The 19,944-nt window shown below is 43.5% G+C and overlaps 1 protein-coding gene and 1 long non-coding RNA gene across 2 annotated transcripts; one reads left to right on the top strand and one right to left on the bottom strand.

The window, feature by feature from the left end:
- Positions 1-245: 245 nt before the first annotated feature.
- On the bottom strand, positions 246-19,641 carry c1qtnf12 (C1q and TNF related 12). Its single transcript, XM_030421669.1, has 8 exons — positions 18,008-19,641; positions 7,048-7,152; positions 6,841-6,952; positions 6,447-6,631; positions 5,099-5,207; positions 4,784-4,877; positions 2,681-2,759; positions 246-2,588 (listed from the first exon to the last, which is right to left on the bottom strand). Exons 1-8 carry the CDS (start codon positions 18,188-18,190, stop codon positions 2,490-2,492), a joined length of 966 nt encoding a protein of 321 aa, XP_030277529.1. The 5' UTR covers positions 18,191-19,641; the 3' UTR covers positions 246-2,489.
- LOC115584327 (uncharacterized) lies at positions 11,045-15,736 on the top strand. Its single transcript, XR_003984522.1, has 3 exons — positions 11,045-11,118; positions 14,101-14,192; positions 15,309-15,736. It is a non-coding gene; the product is annotated as an uncharacterized LOC115584327 (long non-coding RNA).
- Positions 19,642-19,944: the final 303 nt, after the last annotated feature.

Genomic DNA, 19,944 nt, shown 5'->3' with positions numbered 1-19,944 from the left:
CATGTTTTAGTCATATTTTACCGGCAGGTAACTGCAGTCATGAGTTTACTGGGCTGTCTGCCAGTGTTTGCAAAGGTATTTGAAGTATTTTTGGGGTGTTTTACAATTCAAATGATGCCACAGAGAAATGTGAAGATTTGATTAACTCCAGAAGACGTTTCATAAAGACAATCTGAGATACCGAAAACAAGAAATCTGATGAGATTTATGAGCATCTGACATAATAATGTGCAGAGACCATGTCATAGCATTTTCAAAAAGTTTAATTTCAAATTACAGCATAGTATGAGTAGTAAAAAAATAATAAAAAGATATAATTTTATTCTTGTAACAATCTGTGGTTTAAAACAGTCCAGAAGTGTGAATCAACACGTGATTCCTGCAATTCCTCAAACATAAATATCAAATGCTTTCCCATGTTTCTGGCTTCTCACGATAAATTACAAACATCTAAATGCCAAGAAAATAATAAAATACAATAAAAACAAAACAAGTGATTAATGATGCCATAATACAAATAATCTTGAGCCTACCCTGAAGTCGCTCTCTTAACAGCTCTCTTACGGCCATAATGCATTTCTCAATTTATCTCCCACAGTTCAACACGAGTAACTACGTATTTATATTATTACCGAACTACTTTCCGTTATTGTGTATGTGGTGTTGACCCAAGCTGTGCTGACCTTTGCAGACTCAACCAATCGCTGCTGACCAGTATCTGAACTGAAAGATGAGAAGCATCTCCAATCTAACAGGACGGGCGCCAAGCTTTAAAGCCAAATTGGTGTAGTGACTAAAAAGTGTAATTACAACTTAACGTGCCACATTTGACACTAAAATTTTCCCATTAGCTTACATTGTAAAAAAACGATGGATACTGCTACGAAATGACTTGTTTCACTGTTACCATTTGTTTCATTCCGTCCAATAATATTTAACAAATCTAGACAAGTCCCATGATTGAATAATTGTATCCACATTTAAGTCGGCCGGGGGCTAAAGCGGAAGTTAGCTATTCGATTCTCATTGTACATCTACAGCAAAAACAAATCAAGGAGGTGCTGTGTGATGCAGCGCCACCGAGAGGCCTGGAGCGGTAAATACTGTGTCGACCAATGAAGAAGTTGCACCATAAGAATCTGGAAGCTATGCTAGCAGCTCTGTGGGGCTGCTGCTGTACGCGTTGTCGCTGTTTTAGCTAACTTCCTGTCCTTTTTTGCAGTTGGCAATCGCCTCCTTCCTCTCTACACCACCACATGATCGCGCAGCAGTAATCACCAGAAATAGCAGCTGACAGGAGAATCCTGCTCTCTACGTGTTCACGAATAGACAGGACCGCCTCTTTAAAGGGTTCTCTTTTCTGATTGGATAAAGTGGGCAGGGACACCAGAAAATGTATTTTTGGGGGAGGAGACTCTTGGCTTACAGACCAAACACACTATAGCGGAGATAACTGTTTGAATATAGAGCTGTTTAACACTTAGTTTAATTAATAAATATCGCTCGTAGCAGCCTTAAGCACAAAGGTTCTTTGAGCTCAACATGCAGATGTTATGACGTTATCATAGTTTAGCATGTTAGCATTTTAACACCGGTTACAGTTCTTCCTATAGGGGATATGAATCTGTGCACCAAAAAGCTGTTGCAATATTTCACTCAGAAACTGCAAACCTCACTGTGAGGCGTACACAGAAAGATTAAAAGTCCGTTGATCACCAAAGTCAGTAAGATTCATTCTGTCGGGACCATGAATGTCTGTGCAAAATGTCATGATGATCATACAGTTGTTCAGATATTTCGGTCACAAAATGCAGTAATATTTATCTCACAGAACATGTAATTAAATACGTGGGACGTCACTTTTCTAAGGTGTTTTGAGGCTGTATTCTGTTTATTGAGCATGTCTCAATTGTCCAGTGTACTCAGTCTATGTACCATATAACATATATAAATGTGAGATTTAATCCATGATAAAAAAAAACAACAACAACAACTATAGTTCATTAGAGTGTACATAAAAGATCAGGTAGACAAAAATATAAACAAAGTCAGCATACAGAAACACACACATGTACTTTCTCATGTTCGTCCCCCCCCCCAAACATCTCTCCAGAGAACATTACAGACATTGATATTTGGTTTTACCGCAACGGTCTTCAACATCCATGATAAACATACTGAAACAGACATATCCACTGCTTTATTTTCAGGTTATTTTATTGGTGAAGCAACAAGCATCCAAGTTCGTCGGGGGGAAGTGGCAGCGCACTGTGAAAAACAAACTCAGTCCTTGAGTTCTTCACACTGTCCTTTCACCGTCTGACAAGCAGTCAAGTCAATGTCAGCCTCGCTTCCTTCCTTCAAACCCCCCCTGTGGTTTGGTACCGTGTGGTGGTGCTCATAAGCAGTCCATTGGAAAAAAAATAAAATAAAAAAATGAAAGCGGCAGCAGTGGACAGCTTGGATGATGACCCTGCTCGTGTGTGAGGCTATACGCCGAGCAGCATGCCCATGAAATCTGAACCGTTCTGTATTGTGATGGAGGCACCCGCTGCGTTATCCACGAATATGGAGGTGTACTGTCCGGCCTGCAGAGAGAGAGATAAAACACAACAGTGATGAAGAAAATATTAAACAAGTACAGATTCTTTCTGCTTGTTCTACTTGGTGTGCTGCTCACCTGTAGCTCCAGCAGCCCCTGAACGCTGACGGTGAATATCTTGCTGTTACTTTCTAATCCAACAATCATCTCCAGTGAGCTGCAACCAGATGAATATATGGAATAAGTCGTGTGGTTTACACAATGCATGATTCAAGATCTTATATAAAGGAGACTCATACTGTCCCTTTAAGGCCACTTTTATCAGAGTAATTTTTAATGGATTGGATTTGTATGGTGCTTTTCAAGACACCCAAAGCGCCTGACACCATACTGGTGGTGGTAAACTATGATAGTAGCCACTGACAGAAGCATGGCTGCCATTCAGCGCCTACCACCCCTCCAACCACCGGCTCAAACATACAAAAATCATACACATTCACACGAGGCAAGGTGGGTGAAGTGTCTTGCCCAAGGACACAACGACCATGAAGTGTCTTGCCCAAGGACACAATTGGCCGGGCAGGAATCGAACCGACCCTCCAAACATAGGCTGACCCGCGCTACCACCTGAGCCACGGTCGCCACTAGCCAAGAAAATGAAATGTGTATCTTTTTGTCATGTTATAGCTTTGTTATATTCATATATTGGCCTTTTTATATGGCTTTTATTCACAGAATTAGCTCAAGAGATGACAGGAAACATGGTGAGAGGGGGGCAAAGGGCCCCAGGCCGGGACTCGATACCAGGGCTACTGCAGCGAGAACAAAGCCTCTGTACACGGGACGCCTGCTCGACCAACTGAGCGAAACGGCGTATAAAAGTATTCCCCTAAATGTTAAAACACCCGTATCGTCCCTCTTAACTCTCGACAAAGAAAGACAACAACAATTCTCATGATAATAAAAGTGACAAGCTTTTTCTTGAACTACTCAGTTCTTTCCGAGTCTGCAGAGATGATTGTAACATCGCTGCGGGCTAACCACACAGCGAGAGCACTGGCTCCTGTTAAGTGGAAAATGCTACATTTTTATGGCAAATCAATCATGTTTGTCTTCACTCCAACTGCCATCACAATGAGCCTCATTTCACATTCTCTGCATTTTCATGTGTGGGAGGGCGAGACTGGCTGGGGCTTTGGCTCAGAAAAACGCAAGAAGCCAAGGACTCTTTTGGGTTAGGTAACCCATCATAATAATATTATTTATACGTTCCCCTCATTGTACCAAGCTCGAAGAGGGAGGCTGCGGAGCGCTACACAAGTCCGGGAGAGACTTGAGGGAGCAATCCATTTCATTCTTTATGTAAATAGACATTTTGAAATATTGGAAAGAACCGTTCCCAACTGGATGTGTGATTTTTCGCCATGTGGAACGGCCGAATTACTCTATTATCTGTTCTCACACATCCCAAACAAGGGCATTTTTCACTGCCGCGCTGCAGAATATAACAGCCAGCCCGAAGTGTCAAAGGTGAGTCTATAAAGATTAGTCAGGCGACAGGGACGAGGGCTCTAAGTGAGAGGACATTTCCCTTTTAAAGACTGCTCTGCTTTTTATACAGGAAATGCCACACTGGTTCCACGCAAAGTGTAACAGACAAAACCTTTAACAGCTCATAAATTCTGGCGAACGTTGAGGTAGCATTAAACACCAGTAAAATGTCCCCGTTACATGGGGAAAGTAAACAAATGTATCAAAACGAAAATGTGGAGAATGCACGGTGTGGTTTTGCTGTCGGATTAATTACTTCCCACGATCAATTTTATTTACTTTTATTGGCGATAGGTGGTATAACTGAACAGCATGTGTCAGAGCCATAACAAATGAAAACCACATGGATACAACTGAAGTAAAAACAGGAGTGTTGAGAGGAGTATATTTGATTTGGATTCAGGGGAGTTCTCCAGCACATTTGACGATGAGTGTGTTTACAGGTGAACTTGTATTTTGGTTGTTATCAGGTTCATTAAGTGTCCCGGTTATGTGTTTTGCTCATAGGAACCTGAATAAATCCTGGAGTACAACTTATAACCGTATCCAGGCTTCTGAACAATCTAAGGTGATGCAGAACATCAAGACAAAAATGCATTCAGCTGATCAGAGTCCTGGATGCTGTTGGATTCATATACACGTCGATATAAAAGCATCATGTAAACGTACTCAGTGGTTGAGAATACCTACGTGTATCTGTGGCAGAGTGATTCGATGCAGATCAGCACCCGGACGTTATCCCGGGCCTTGAGCTGACTCTTGCTCCTCTTTACCTCATTGTGGTCTGTAAAGAAAGGAGAAGAATGTCCACAAAAACATCAAGATACTCGTTCATGCTAGCTTAGCATCTGTAGGCTAACTAAACATAGCAGGCCTGCTTGCTAACTAACAGTTATCAACCAGTTAATAACACCTAGCCTACAATGACGTTAAGGACTGTACTTTGACACTCACACCTTAGCATATGTACCTTAATACCCCATATAAAACAGTTAATTAGCCTACCAATGTGGACGTTAGCAGAGAACTGGTAGATCCCTGTGATTGGAGCTGTGAACCTCCCGGTAGACTGGTCCATTCCAGTCCCTCTGAGGAACGCTCCTTTAGCTGGTGGCTGTTGGGAAAAAAATAAAAAATAAAAAACTTAATTATTATGTTCACAATTTGCATCAGCTCCCTCATCTTTGGAAGCTCAAAACTATAACTCATCTACAGAACAGTGGGCATGTGTTCAGTATCTTGCTCAAGGGAACTTGAGCTTATTATACACCAGCTTTTAAAATAATGAATAACATAATTAATTGATGTTTCCTGTCGAGTTTTGCTTTGTAAAACTTTGTGCCCCCATCTGAAATGTAGTTCTGTTAATCAACGGCAAACTGTTGAGGGAACGCTGAGCCAAAATGGAGGAAGCTATCTACGTAGCTAGCTTAGCTGTGTCACATCATCCACTTTAGCCTAAAGTTCTCCACGAAAAAAGAATAACATAAACTTATTTTTAGTTACTGTGAAAAAAAAAACATTTTAGCGATCGATATAGCCTAACTATTAGGGGATAAGTTTGCTAGCTGAAAGCGCTTTTCACCTTAAGAACTTCTGTAGGCTATGAAAATGAAATGATGTGCAATCCTGTGAACAACATGTCGGCACAGTACCGAAAAAGTAGAGAGAACCTCCTTGATTTGATAATTAGCGCAAGCTGGGCGAGCTAGCGTGTTACCGGTTGCCTCGCCAGCTACACCTGAGAGCTGTCACCGTGTCACAAAGCTTATTCTGTTAAATTCTTCATGATGATAAAACTCTCTGGATTCTGCAGAAACGTGTAAAAAAAACAATAACATGCCCATTCTAACATAGTGCTGTGTTAGCACGTTAAACAGCGAAGCTTAATCCTCTCTCCTGCAGCCTTGTCAGCCCATCCCAACAGGGCATAGTTCTTCCACTACAGCATGCCGTTTCAAACAGTGTCTATTTCTGTCCTCTCCACACTTTATTCCAAGTCAGAGACAGAGTGCCTTTTGTATGCCGCCCAGAGAGTGATGTGTAGAATTGAAAAAGTCGATATTTTTTGACCAGCGAGCCAGTCTGAGTCTCAGAGTGGCACTGCATGCTTTTCCCAGTGCCAGTTACCAGCGAGGGGATGATCCTCTCATAATTCCCCCACATGCAAACTAAGCAATGATTACCAAACACTCGCTCTTTCAAACATAGTTAAGACAGAGAGGCAAATGGGTCAGAATAGAGCGTGTAACCATGCAGAGGAGGATTAGCCAAAACTGTTCTTTTTCAGCCATGCACAGGGTGCGTAGCTGAACCAGTCCATAAACATTTACTTGGTTTCAAACAAACATACCGTCTGAAAGTTCTGGAGCTCCACCAGAGTCTTCTTGTCGACCACCACGGGTCCCTTGAGCTTGCAGTGGAAAGCCTCCTCTATTCGTCGGTAGGAGGTCATCCCCTCCAGGGTGAGCAGAGCAGTCGGTAGCTGGCTGGGGCTGGTTTGTCTGTCCAGTGCCGCTGATCTCCTCTCTGTAGCCTCTGACAGAAAAACATGTCCAGGTCAGAACAGTGCAGATCATTCAGACTGTTCCACCATGGTAATATGACGAAACACCAAAAATGTGGTGGACATAAAAATTGCGCAAACGGTCATCTGGTTTTTGTCTGCAAGTTTTCTGAAACAACAACTTTGTAGCCCGAAGAGAAGCTGAAATGTATCCGGGGTGAAAAAATGAACACTGTCCCACCTTTAATCATCTCTTTGAACTCCTGGAGAAGAACTTCCTGGGTCACTTCAGCTCCCGGAGAGCCAGGAGGTCCCTGTGGGCCAGGAGGACCTGGAGGACCGGGTGGGCCCGGCTGGTGGAGGACAGAAGTGCATAGTATTGTCATGCTTCAAATTGGATGAAAAAAGTAATTGTTCGGAAAACTGCGAGTCAATCTACTGGGTTTACCAGGGGTCGCTTGCGCTTGCGACACTTCCCAGGGAAGTTCCCCACAGGTCTTTTGACGAAGTCCATCCATGATCCCAGCGGATCCACTCTCTGGTTCTCAGAAATCTGCAGAGACGCAGAAAAAGAAAATTTTCCCACATTAGTAATTCAGCTAATTCGACTATAAATCAATAGAAAATAAGTGGATTTCGATGAAAAAAACACTGTGCAAACAAATCAATGATGTGGTGAGGTGATGGCGAGCTGTACGACAACTCGATAAAGATCACGTTTCATACACAGCGGGGTTCAAAGCCCTCTCGTATAATAAAATAAATGAGGACAAAATGCACGTAAACGTCCACGAAAAACCGAGTTCATAACACGGGCCAGATGAAGACTTTTCCCCTGAAGCCACCACACGCTCAATAATAACAGCCTTTTAGAAAAGTGCTATTAACCAGATTAATCATATATTTTATTCTTTAAATATTTCCCCCGCAAATTGGGCATAATGCAAAGGAAGCTAAATCCAATGAGTCATTATTTTTTCCTTTAAATCCTTCGCTGGAAAATCTTGCCCTAAGATACAATTAAATGGTGCCAGACACCAAAGAAGGTCACACGGGGAAACCTCTCTTCTGTCTGTCTGTCTGTCCGTCTGTCTATCTGTCTGTCCTGCTCAGTCGACTCTGTCAATTACCTAAAGTCTTACTCGCCGTCCTCCTCCGAAAAAAACGGCTTCACTTTTAATGCTTATTTGTTCATGCTGTGTAATTCGCTCAGGTGCCACGTCGGGTCTTATTTGCCCAATAAGCTCAGATGAATGTAAACAAACTCTCGTCGAGTGATTTTTTTTTTCTTCTTGCACATGAAAAATTTCCATGAGCCGTCTGGTGAAAAATGAGTCTGCCTGTGTATGTGTGATGTAGATTCTGTGGATTGCAGACCTCAATTACTGCCGTTCATAACAACATGTCAAAATGGCCGACACTTTCTCCCCCCTCACACCCAAAAGGCGTTGTTTTTTTTTTATTAACGCTGCTTGTTTGAGGGAATGTAATGACGGAAAATGTAATAAACAAGATAACAAATGTATATACAGTGTGTGCGCCGGGGGGGTTGAGTTGTGATTTAAGGTTGTTAGTCTGTTTCCTAACTGCGTGTATGCGCTCGATGGGCTTAACTGAAATAACTCCTTTGTAATAAATAACATGTATAGGAGGCTGGGATCTGCTCGGGAGATAAGGAAACACACTTCCAAGAAGTTTCCCTGGAAGCAACGTTTTTATGCTACAACTGACGTGTTTTCATTCTCGTAAAAAAAAAAAGAAAAAAAAGTGAGGCCGAACGAATTCCAATTACAGAAAAAGCTTGAATCTTACACTCGAGAACCCTTCGCCAAATGTCACGCGCCTTCAGTCGAGATAGAAGAGGAGATAAAGACGAGCCGCGGAGGTGAGCTGCCTGAAATGGAATTTGTTTAGGTTTGGCAGCGAGACACGGATCACTTATCTGCAAAACCAACATGCCCCCTTTCTTCACTGTCAAAAGACCTGTCTCTGGTTTCAACGCAACAAAGTGAGTCCTTGTTTGTCTTTTAGATATAGAGGAATAAAAAATTGTTTTTCATACATGGGGTTTGCAACAGTCTCCCCTCTCTCCCCCTCTCTCTCTCTCTCTCGCTCTCTGTGACTTTCTCTTCCCTGTGACAGCAGACAAAATAAACAACTTAACAGGCGCTGCGCCGGCTGCATGTTGAATCGCTCTGTGTTTTTGTTGTGATTCTGAGGTTTGGAGGGAGATAAAAGACGGGCTGATCTGGTCAAGACAGGAATACTTTTTCACTGCTCAATACTGTTTCCATAAGTCTTGAGAGCCTGTTGGGTAAACTGCTTTTTCCACTGCTGTGTACATTTTTCACTGACATCCTAATTATGTCAGAGTTATGGGAATAGTTCGAGCGTTTTTTGGGGAAATACTTTGGTGAACACAACGCCGACACATCACTGTCTTTTAAAGTGTGTTATTTGGAAGAAGTGGCCAAAAATCCAAAGTAGCTCCAAACCTCTAGGGGGCAGCACAGCCGCTAACCTCTACTCAGTATACTCACTTTGTATCTGTCTTTGGCTGTAGCTGCTAGCTGTGTTAGCAAGTTAGCTGTGGAGCTAAGTGGCCCACTTAGCCGACGAGAGTTTGCAATTGGGTTCAGGACTGGAACTGAACATCTGAAGCCTCTGACACCGACAGTTTGAAGACAGGTGACACAGTACAGAGACTGTGAGTCATGAGTGTGGGACGGGAAGACACAAAATTCAGGAAAAGGAAAAGGAAAAGGAGAGGCGTGAAGCGACCGAGGACCAAGACAAAGTCGGTGTCAGCAGAGGATGAAAACGCAGTGCATTTTACTCTTTAAATTGAGGATTTATTTCGACCAAACCAGAGTTGATTGACAAACCAAGACTGTTTTGGTGAGCTTTATAATGTTTTATGTGCCAAGTTTGAACAAAGTGTGTTTTATGATGAGCTAACGAGGCAGCTGAGCTAGTTTTAGTTCAGTAAAAGAGACCAACTTGAATTCAGATGGTGCACAGTGTTTTGTTTTTTTATGTTAAGCAAAGAAAGTCAGTGTAAAAATACTTAATTTCTTGACATTGTGTGATACAAAGTGGTATTACAAGACAGGATGAGCCAGGGCTAACTGTTAGCATGCTGACTTCAGTGTACATCTCTGCAACACAGTGTATAGTCGTCTTTGACATAACGTCAACTCTCGTTTCTTCGAACTCTGTTGATAAGTTTTAAACTAAAATTCTTGCCCCTTTAAGGTAGGATATGATGCACTTATTACCTGTTTCTTTTCACACATCTTGGAGTTGCAGAGAAACATTATCGTTCAAACCAATATTCACTCCATTTTACCTCTGTTTTTGGTCTCCACCATCTGCGGATGGAAATATCTGACTCTTTAGTTGCCAATTGGTGTTAAAACCAGCATCTTTTACAATTATTTGCTTCCTTGACAAGAGACTGCATAGAAGATTGATACCGTTCACATCCCTGTCCATTTAATACGTGGCTACAGCTAGTTACCGCTGTTAGCTTGGCAAAGCGTGCTAGCTGTTTCCAGTATCTATGTGACACAGCTATCTGCCTGCAGCAGTTTGAGTGTATTTCCACTGGAACTGATTGTAAAATTTTGAATCATCACTTCACCAGAAGACACCCACCCAATTATGAGAGCCAGCGGACACTAACTCAAGAAAAAGGTCACAGTTTCACATTTTCTTTCTGTGCTCATATCACTGTCTTAGTGTTCCAGAGATATGAAGCAGTGTGAGTTGGCCCACACATGTGACTTATAATTACACATCTTAGCCATTCCCTACATAATAATAAAAAAGACAGCATATCATTGCCAGGAAATCAGTCGTACTTTTTATCCTCTTTAACACACGTCATTGTAATTAAGCCATTAAAACTTGCCCTCGAGGATTTTCTGTGCTCAAGGAAGAAAGGCTGTGACCAAGGTAATTATTACCTTCATTTCTGAACTTAAAAAAATAACAGCAGATCATTGTATAAATGATCAGTTTACCTAATGCTCAAATCTTTCCATTGAACAGAGTTTTTTTTATTTTGGGCATCTGCATCGCCAGAACATCGCGTAACACTTGAGTGACAGCTGAGATGTCTCGCACAACTTTCCAAAAATAAAAATCTGATTCATTGTGTGCAGGTGAGTCTCCGTCTCGACCCTGAACATCAAAGACGACACACATGCAGACATGAAAACCATATTGCTTGATGACACAGAAAAACCTGTCAGGGGTGCTCAGCCTCTCGCTCGCTGCTGCTATTGACTGCAGCGTAAAGTAAACTATGGATTCCTTGGCGCGGCTCTGTATCAGCACGTACAACTTGTGAACAAAGTGGGGAGGGAGCGGATCCAGGTATCAGTCTGAGAGCTGATGAAGAACACCCGGGCTCTGGCTTTGATCAGCGCTGATGTGTGAGTGGCCTCGTCTGTCAGCAGGTGTGAGCGCACGCCTTTCCAGCACGGAGAGAATGTGTCAGGTATTCTGTCTGAAGGTAAGAAACTTTAAATCTTCTAGACAGTGTTTATCCTCACTGACGGAGCTTTAAATCATGACACTCTCAGGTCTATAAAAATGGGATGTGTTGTGTCCACGTATTCAAGTCCAAGGAAGCAGAAGTGGAAACGCAACAATGTTTAATGTGCTTAAAGTAGAAAAAAGTAAAGTATTAAAGTAGTAAAAGTAAAAGTGTCCGTTGGTGTGAGATTGTTCACTGTTGTAGTTGACGATTAGGTCAACATAGTACAAGATAGTTGTTGTTTACATTAGCTTAGCATAGCTTAGCATAAGTACTCAAAACAGGCGGGAAACAGCTAGCTTGGCTCTGTCAAACTGTTACACAGTCCTCTAAATCGTTGCCAGGCAACCAGCAAAGACTCCAGGAAGTTGCAGCACACTGCCAAGAAACAGTCCTTAAAGCTGTGATATTTACACTTTAGTCTCTGTGTAAGTTAAAGGTCCAGTGTGTAGGATTTACTGGCCTCTATAGTGCAACCAACTAAATGCCCCTCGTCTCAGCCTCCTCTACGATGGCAGCCAAAAATGAGAGAGGCCCGAGTCCAAGTTTGGTTTGTCCATTCTGGGCTACTGTAGAGACAGAGTGGTGCAACATGGCGGATTTCGCAATGGAAGAGGACCCATGTACATAAAAAAATGTTGGTTTGTCAGCAGGATTACACAAAAACTACTGAATGGATTTCAATGAAACTTGGATGGAAGATGGGTCTCGGCCCAGAATAGACCCCATTAAGTTTTGATGCAGATCCAGGATTTCTTTCCCTACTTTCCTTGACATCGTGAGATTGCGTTTTTTGCAAGGATCTTGGTGATCAGCATAATTAGGTGGCTGGTATCTTTGAAAGAGTCAGTGTGATGCAGATCTAGTGAATGATTTTATTTGAGATCAGATTAGGCTTGATTCGAATTCAAAGGGATTGTTGCACGGAGGTATGCATAATTCTAGCTATGAATATCATATTACATTTCTGCTCCAAAATCCTACAAACTGAACCCTTAGGCAAACCAGACAGCTAGCGTTAAAGGGGCTGCAATTAGAAAGAGCCAGGCAAACTACATACCCATTTTCAATCTTAGAGCTAAGCTAAGCTAACCGGCTGCTAGCTGTCACCTTAAATTAAACAGACAGATATGAGAGCGGTGTCTGTATTCTCATTTAACTCTCTGCAACAAAACCAGTAAGAATGTTTTCCAAAATGTCCCAAAACTTCTTTATATGCTGTGAGATATAGTCGAGTGGTTTCCAAGCAGGGGGTCTGGCCCGGCTGAAGGGTCACAAGATAAATTTGAGGGGTCATGAGATGATTAATGGGGTAGGGAAAAGAAAAAACAAAGCTCTGCAGCAGAAATGTGTTTTAATGCTCTGGACTTCTCTCTTATATTGCTTTGTTATGAAATAGTTTTACCTCTTTTGGCCTTGAACGGTTATTAAAATCAAACCCTGGACCTGCTAACAACTCATGGACATCTGAAACACGCCAAGGCACCCGATCCCTTTTTTTTTATTAGGGGTCATGAGCCAAAGGTTGTGAACACTGCTTCAATATTTAACAACATACTGTAATTTGAATACTTATTACATGTCTTTTACGGAAAAATGTTAATCTGAAAAGCAAGTGTACCTGCCAATAAAGTAAAAAAGAACTGCCTTTGAAATGTAGAGGAGTTAAAGTACACAATCGCTTGAAGTAAAGTACAAATACGTCAAACCTGGACTTAAGTCCAGCATTTGAGTGAATATACTTAGTTACGCTCCATCATGGATCGTGCCTAGTACCCATGGCATGCAATAAAAGTGTTTGTATTATGAGCTCTGAGCTTTTGGATCAATAAGTGAATCAGCTGTAATCACTGTTGATCCTTCACAGAAGCTTCAAGAGGTTTTATTACCTAAAAAAGAAAGTTGGGTTTGGGTCTGGATGAATAATGCTTCTATGTGCTCTGCTCTAAGTGTGTTTGTCATGTAGTTTGGGGAAAATTAGGTTGAATTTATTTGAAGCAATAAAACGGGAAAATATTTCCCCGGGGCAGCGTGCCACCAAAAACACAAACACAACTGTTAAAACATGTCTCTGGGGCCGCAACCAGATCCTGAAACTCTACTCCATCGGCAGGCAGCTCCTGAATTCTTCCACGAGTCGAACTTATCTTGTTTTCTTTTGTTGCGCTATCTGCTCCTCTACCTGTTCGCACACACGAGACGACATGAAACTTTTTCGCTGCTGATAAAAAAAAAAAAAAAAAATGTTGCACAGGCAGGTTTAAGGTTCGACAGGATGATGGAGAGCTTTCTATAATCCCTTGTTTTCACATCGCCGTACTGCTCCCTGTGCAGTCATCCATGCATGGGTGGACGGGCCCGACGCTGGGCCGATCCCTCCCCGGGAGGCAGGGATCCCCGGGCTGTGTGGGACGAAGGGGATCCTGCTAACCTGCGTGCATCCCAGTCGTCATGCATCCACCCCCGTGTTCCTCGCCGCTGCACTCCACAGACACAGATTGCCTCGAGGATTTATCGCCGAAGAGCTAAATACAGTTAGGCATGCGATGTTGACTTTGTTCTCCCCTGACTGTGTTATTACTCAATTGGCAGCCACACCGTGTGCAAAACACAATTACTCTATCACACCATGAGGATGCTGCTATTAGTTCAACAACACCGTTTGGAAGCGTAAATGAAACACAGTTATTATATAATGACACAGTCGAACATGCTTCTTATAATTTGGCCTGATTTTGAACGCCGCTGTTGTCCCAACAAAGGGTGTGTATGCACTTATTATGTGTGAGAGAAAGTGAATAAATTTGTGTTTATGCTTGAGAAATCATCTCGGGGCTTCCTCTCGATGCATAAAAGGCAATTCAAGTCGAGAGAAAACCCTGAGCGATGTGTCACATCTGTTTTGTGGAGGAATTATAGCTTTGAAATTGGAGTGAGTGCTCATTTTCCCTGTGGTAGGTAAAACGAGCTGTTGAAAAGCAGCAGTGATCCCGATCCATCTCAGGTAAACAGGTTCGCCCCGTGGTGTGACTGCAGGCACCTCATTTCAGGTAAGGAGTCATTAGATCCTCCTCCTTTTTATACGACTAATTTGTGGCTCTCCAATGTGTTACATAAGTGCATACTGCAATGGGTTCATTTTGCAGCTGTTTGTCCCAGCCCTGAAAACTGCAAACTGTTGTACATCGTGCACATTTTGATAAATGACGGATGCCAAAAAGATGAAGTTATTTTTAAATGAATGGTTTGACATTTTGGGAAAAAATGCTCACTCGCTTCCTTTGCCAAGAGTTAGACGAGAGCTCCACAACATGACTCTGGTGTATGTGCTGCAACTATGATGAGGCTAGCAGCAGACAGTTAGCTTAGCTTAGCATGAAAAAAAACTGCAAACATGGGGGAAACAGCTGGCCAGACTGTGTCTGAAGGTAACAAACTCCACCTACCAGCACCTCTAAAGCTCACATTAACTAAAGATACAACTTTCTTATCTATAAAATAGAAAATATATATGTGAAGCTACAGTCAGGAGATTGCTAGCGTAGCTTAGCTTTAAGACTAACAACAGGTGGGAAGGAGCTAGCTTGGCACTGTTCAAAGGTAAAAAAAATAAAAGGTAAATAAAAGTGTTATATAAAGTTAAGATATGCACCAGAGGTACAGCTTAAACAAACAGTAACTTAATAAATGCCTTAATAGTTATTTCTCTGTTGACAAACAATAAAAGGCTTTATAAACCAGTTATCAAGCAGGTGTGATGGATTATAAACATCACATGCAACTTCATAATCTTCTCTTATAAAGCGCATCATATGTACAGATCAGAAAATTGTTTCAAAAACAAATCAAATGTGTTATTTTGACTCGTCAGCACTCGCCAGCTGTTTCACAGACCAACGTACCGTTGAGTGCAGCGATAATTCTGATATCATGGTTTTCGGGAACATGACCAACACGTGATGAGAATCAGGTTCAAGATTAAGGGATTTTCTATAAATCTGGCATCAATCTGAAGCTATTGTAAATGAAACAAATCCAAATAAAACAGCTCACTCCGTGTGTGTGCGGTGAAAACTCATCATCGCTGAGCCGTTTATTTTACGTTCAGATTTAAAGATGTAATGACAAGACTGTTTACGATTTGTCTCTTTCTCGCTCTCTTTTAGATGAAACATGTTTGGAAGTCCGGCGTGTTGGACGCAGAGTTCCACAGACGATGGGTCGTTCACACCTCCAGCAGCGTGTGAAAGGTGTGAGCTCTCACAGAGGGCGCTGCTTCCTGTGGGGCTCGATCTCGTCTGTTACGTGGAGGTCGATCCAAACGGTCCCACACACTGCCGCATTAATCATCGCTGGGGATGAGAGAGAGGAAACAAAAAACCCTCGCCTCGGGCTAAACCCAGCCATTACTCAACACGCCAGGCGTGATGTTTGACTTGACTCCCTCAATTACAGCCATCACAGATCCCTCGCTGCTCTCATCGTGACAGATTCCTCTCATCTTCAGAGTGGAGGGCAATAAGACTTTACACACATGCACCCTCGACGCTTTCCCTCTTAAAAAAAAAAAATAAAAAATGTGTGACGATTCAAACAGATCGCAGTCGTTTGAAATGCACTCGGTCTCATTAAAAAAATTCCACTCGCAGCACAACTCCACACCTCACTATTGTGATCACTTTCAAAATGGAAAATCTCCCGAGGAATGCAGTGTACGACTGCACGCTGCCAACAGCCCACACACGGGATTGGTCAGATAGAAAAAGCGAATGCCATCACAAGAACTGTTTCCACTGTTTCCACTGGGCACAAGGGAAAAACATGTAAATGTGGAGTGTAAATGTTTGGCTTGTTTGAGAACACAGATTTCTTGCCAAGACGGCTCCAACGGACATGTTGTTTTTCTCTTGGACCTAACAGATGCGTAATAGGATAAACTTACAAACTACCAAAAAAAAAGAAAAGAAAAATGAAACCACTTTTCAGCGTGTGTGGCATTTTTTTCTTCTTCTTCTTCTTCTTCTTCTTCTTCTTCTCTTGAACAGAATACCTGGATTGGGTGGCACCAAACAAATGCGACCTTGAGTACAACCACTTCCACGGATGTCAAGCTTAAAGCTCAGGTTCTCGTCAGAGGTGACAATGTTTGGCAAAGACGCTATCTGGCATAACACTGCGTCTTAAGAGTGATTATGTCATTACCCTCTGATTGTGGGAGATGAGATGAAAAGAATGTTAGAGAGGGAGGCACAGGGGGCTAATCCTCACCGAGGTGTTCTCTTTCAGGACCCTTTCTATGGGGCTTTGTGAGGGGCTTACACGGCATGCTGCCCCAGTTTTCGGGGCCGCACCGCCCCTATCGGATGTCCCAGACACAGCGGAGTCAGACTGGGCCTGTGAATGACAGAATCAATGGGCTGGGAACAACATCGCCATAGGTCTTTAAATATCTGCCCACCTAACTTTCCCAGGAGTTACATCATGGCAGCAGGCCTGCGAGGGACCTCTGGGAGAAACAGTGTTTGTGAAGACACCCGGCTCCCTGTGGGCCCCCCGGCAGAGGAGTGAAAACCCAGCGGGGTGCAATCTGCAGCGGGCTTGAGGGTTGACACAAGGTCATCCTTCATAGCCTCTGCTTTTACAGGGCAAACCAAGTCAAATAAACACCCGCCAGGCCGCAACCACCTACAATGTGTTCTTAAAGATACAAAGGAGACCTCACTGCTTGGTGGCGGTGGAAAAGGCGGTGAAGGTTAGGATTCCAGAGGCTGGGTTGCTGGTTTCGAGCTGGAGGCTGGTATATAGGGCAGTGAGAGTTATATGAGAATGCCAACATAATGGGTGGGCTGAAAGCAAAACAAATAGCCCGTTGGAAAACCCTCGCAAATATGCAACACCAGCAATAAACCAATAAATAACAGAGTCAAGGGCCAACTGTTGCTCCTGAAGATGGAATTGCACCACTGTAAAATGCAGTTTTTCATGGAGGAGCGTTCAGTCACAGATGAATGTTTTCTCTCCGCTTTTTATGATCTTGTGTTCATCACTTAACATCCTGCTGCAGGAATGAACCTGATATATTAAACTTCTCTGATTTAGATGGGCAATAAAAACAGTCACAATAAGTTGATCCTGCGTTCATCATCGGGATAGTTGTGAACATCCTCCCATGAATCACTGGTGTACGGTCCTGTATTGGTTGCTTGGTTTATTTATGGTTGCCTAAGGTTTCTAAATTAGATGTGTGTAAATATGATGGGTTCCAGACCCAAAATCAACAGGGAGATGAGGTTACCGCCATTTTTTTCATCTAATCTTCATGATTTATGATTATAAACTCGAGATACTTTGACTGTGCTTTCTCTCTGTGAGGCCATAAAAAAATGTGTTTCCCCTCTAAGTGTAAGCGAAAAGTGACTTATAGTGCAATTTTTGTTCTTATTTTAAAGTCTTTTTTTTTTTTTACAAATACTTTGATGATTATCGGGATAATACTGTGAATCCTGACATGACATCTTCACTCTATCCTCACGCCTGTGCTCTCTGCATCCCGATTCGTTCTCATAGGCTGGAAAATTGGTGGCAGACACCCGCAGCGCGCACTAATTGATGCATTGATCAGCCTTTAGATGTCCACATTCCTCGCATACCTCCCAAGTCATCCATTTGGGGTTTCACACATTTCGGTCCGTCTCCCTGTCTGAGGCTTGACCTGGAGGGGCACACCTGCTTTTACCTTCACTCGCCCCGCATGTTGTCTCACACATCTGCAGCTCGATCTCAAACTTTAAACTGCACGATTGTTTTTTTCTACATGCAACATCATCACAAACACAACGAACTTGAGGAGAGATTTCGTCACTACCTTGATGCTTCCGCCGACCTCTTCGCTGTTGGAGAGCGTGGCGTTGAAGGTCTCTGTGTGTTGTGGTGGGATGGCCTCCTTTGGCCTCTTTCTCTCCTTCTTGGCGTCCACCCCATCCAGGAGGACACACTGAGTCCAAAACACTGCGGCCACCACAGCCAGAGGCCCGGCCCCACACCACATCTTCACACTACTTGACAATCAGAACCCAAGAGTCCCTGCAGAAAAAACACAAAACGCCTGAATCTTGTGCCGAGGACAGAAAGCTTGAGGATGCCCACGAGGCTCACAAAAACACAAAAGTCCCAACGGGGAGGGGGGGGGGGGGAGAAGGAGACCAGAGGAATGCAGCTTCAGGGACTCCCCGTCCAAGAAGAGACTGTCAGACTGACTGCTGCCGCCGTTGCTCCCCTTCTTGATGAGCTCTCAGCCAGCGCAGCGTTGCAGGGGCACTGTTAACTCTAGCCAGAGAAGCCAGGAGGCTTACTCAACTATGAAATGTGTCAAGCAGAATGGTCCAAGGGAATGACAGATCGGCGCAGATCTGACAGCAAATAAACCCATTAGTGAGATTTTTCACGCTTTCTGCTCTGTTGGGGGGTGAGGTGTGGAGGAGGAGGAGGAGGAGGTGGAGGAGGAGGAGGAGGAGGGGGTGTACAGGGGGCAAAAGAAGAGGCAGAGAGGAGGGGCGTCAGAAGCTGAGGGTGGGCTGCCCGGGAGGGGGGGCTGAGAGATGGATGGCAATATTCTCCTTTTCCTCCTCAGCTCTCTCCTGCTGCTTCTCACACTGAGCAGTGGATCCAGACTCCAGCAGGGTTGTTGCTGGTGTGAGAGCGCTGCAGGATCCACCAAAGTCCGGATCAAAAGAAGCAGCTCAGTGTACAAAATCGACCAGCGGGAGATGGATGAGGTCCAGGAGCTTTGATTCCTTCTTGTCTCCTTATAGTATAAGTTCGTTCCTCAGCACTTTCACGAAAACGTAAAGCTCTGCAGTTAGCAGTGTCAGCTCAGGTGCTTCCTCCGACAGGCCACGTGCGAGTCTCACGTCAGAGTGCTGTGATTTGTTTGGCGGTAGCTTCCCTCTTCTGTCGGCTCTCCGTTGTCCCTCTGGTCTCAGTTGCTCCTTTTGCTCTGACTGAGCTTACAGGAGGGCTCACAGTGGAGTTTTATCATCACCCTTTTTTCTCCCTCCCGCTTTCTCTTCACTCCCCCTCCTCCCTGTCTCTCTCCTTTCTCTCTCTCTCTCTCTCTCTCTCGCTGTTTCTCCTCTCCCCTTGCCTCTATTGGCAACCGAACTAGCTTATTTCAGCTCTGTTTTATCTCATAGATGAAATGCTCGGGCTGAAGAGGTTCTTTGGCAGCAGAGGACTTGTGTTGTGTGCGTGCGCGATGTGTGCAACTGTCTGAGAGCGTCTGTCATTTTGGCTCGGCATTAGCCTCCTCTACCCAAAGCCCCGTGTTTAGATCCAAAGAAGTATAAAAATGCACTTTTTTTTTCCCCCTCCGACCTTAAGGCATTATCTTGTGTAATCTGTTGCTTGAAAACCAGCCAAAGAATCCTGTCTGCGTCGCACACCGCAGCGCAAGTCCTGTTTGTGTTATTAAGTGTTGATGTTCAGCAAAAAGTCCAACTTGTCCTGGTGCTCTATTAGAAACAGATTTAAAAGTAATGCTTATATTTCAAGTAGCGTAAATTGCAGGTTTCAGAAGGCTAAATAACACACGACTGTTGTCCAGAATGACTTAAGCCCTCTCATGCTCTTATTAGGATAAATAACATGTTAGCTCTTGAGTGCCCGCAAGATTTTTTTTTTTCAACTCCACAAACTTTTCTGGTCCACTTGGTGTTATTACATTTTAACACATTGCCACCCAGAGGCAGCAGCCTGCAGTGCAAAACAGCTGACAGTGACCTCTCCAACATGGCTCCGTGCTGG

This window comes from Sparus aurata, chromosome 7 (assembly GCF_900880675.1).
Source record: "Sparus aurata chromosome 7, fSpaAur1.1, whole genome shotgun sequence".
Taxonomy (NCBI): Eukaryota; Metazoa; Chordata; class Actinopteri; order Spariformes; family Sparidae; genus Sparus; species Sparus aurata.
This window is presented reverse-complemented; position numbering and strand designations above follow the sequence as displayed.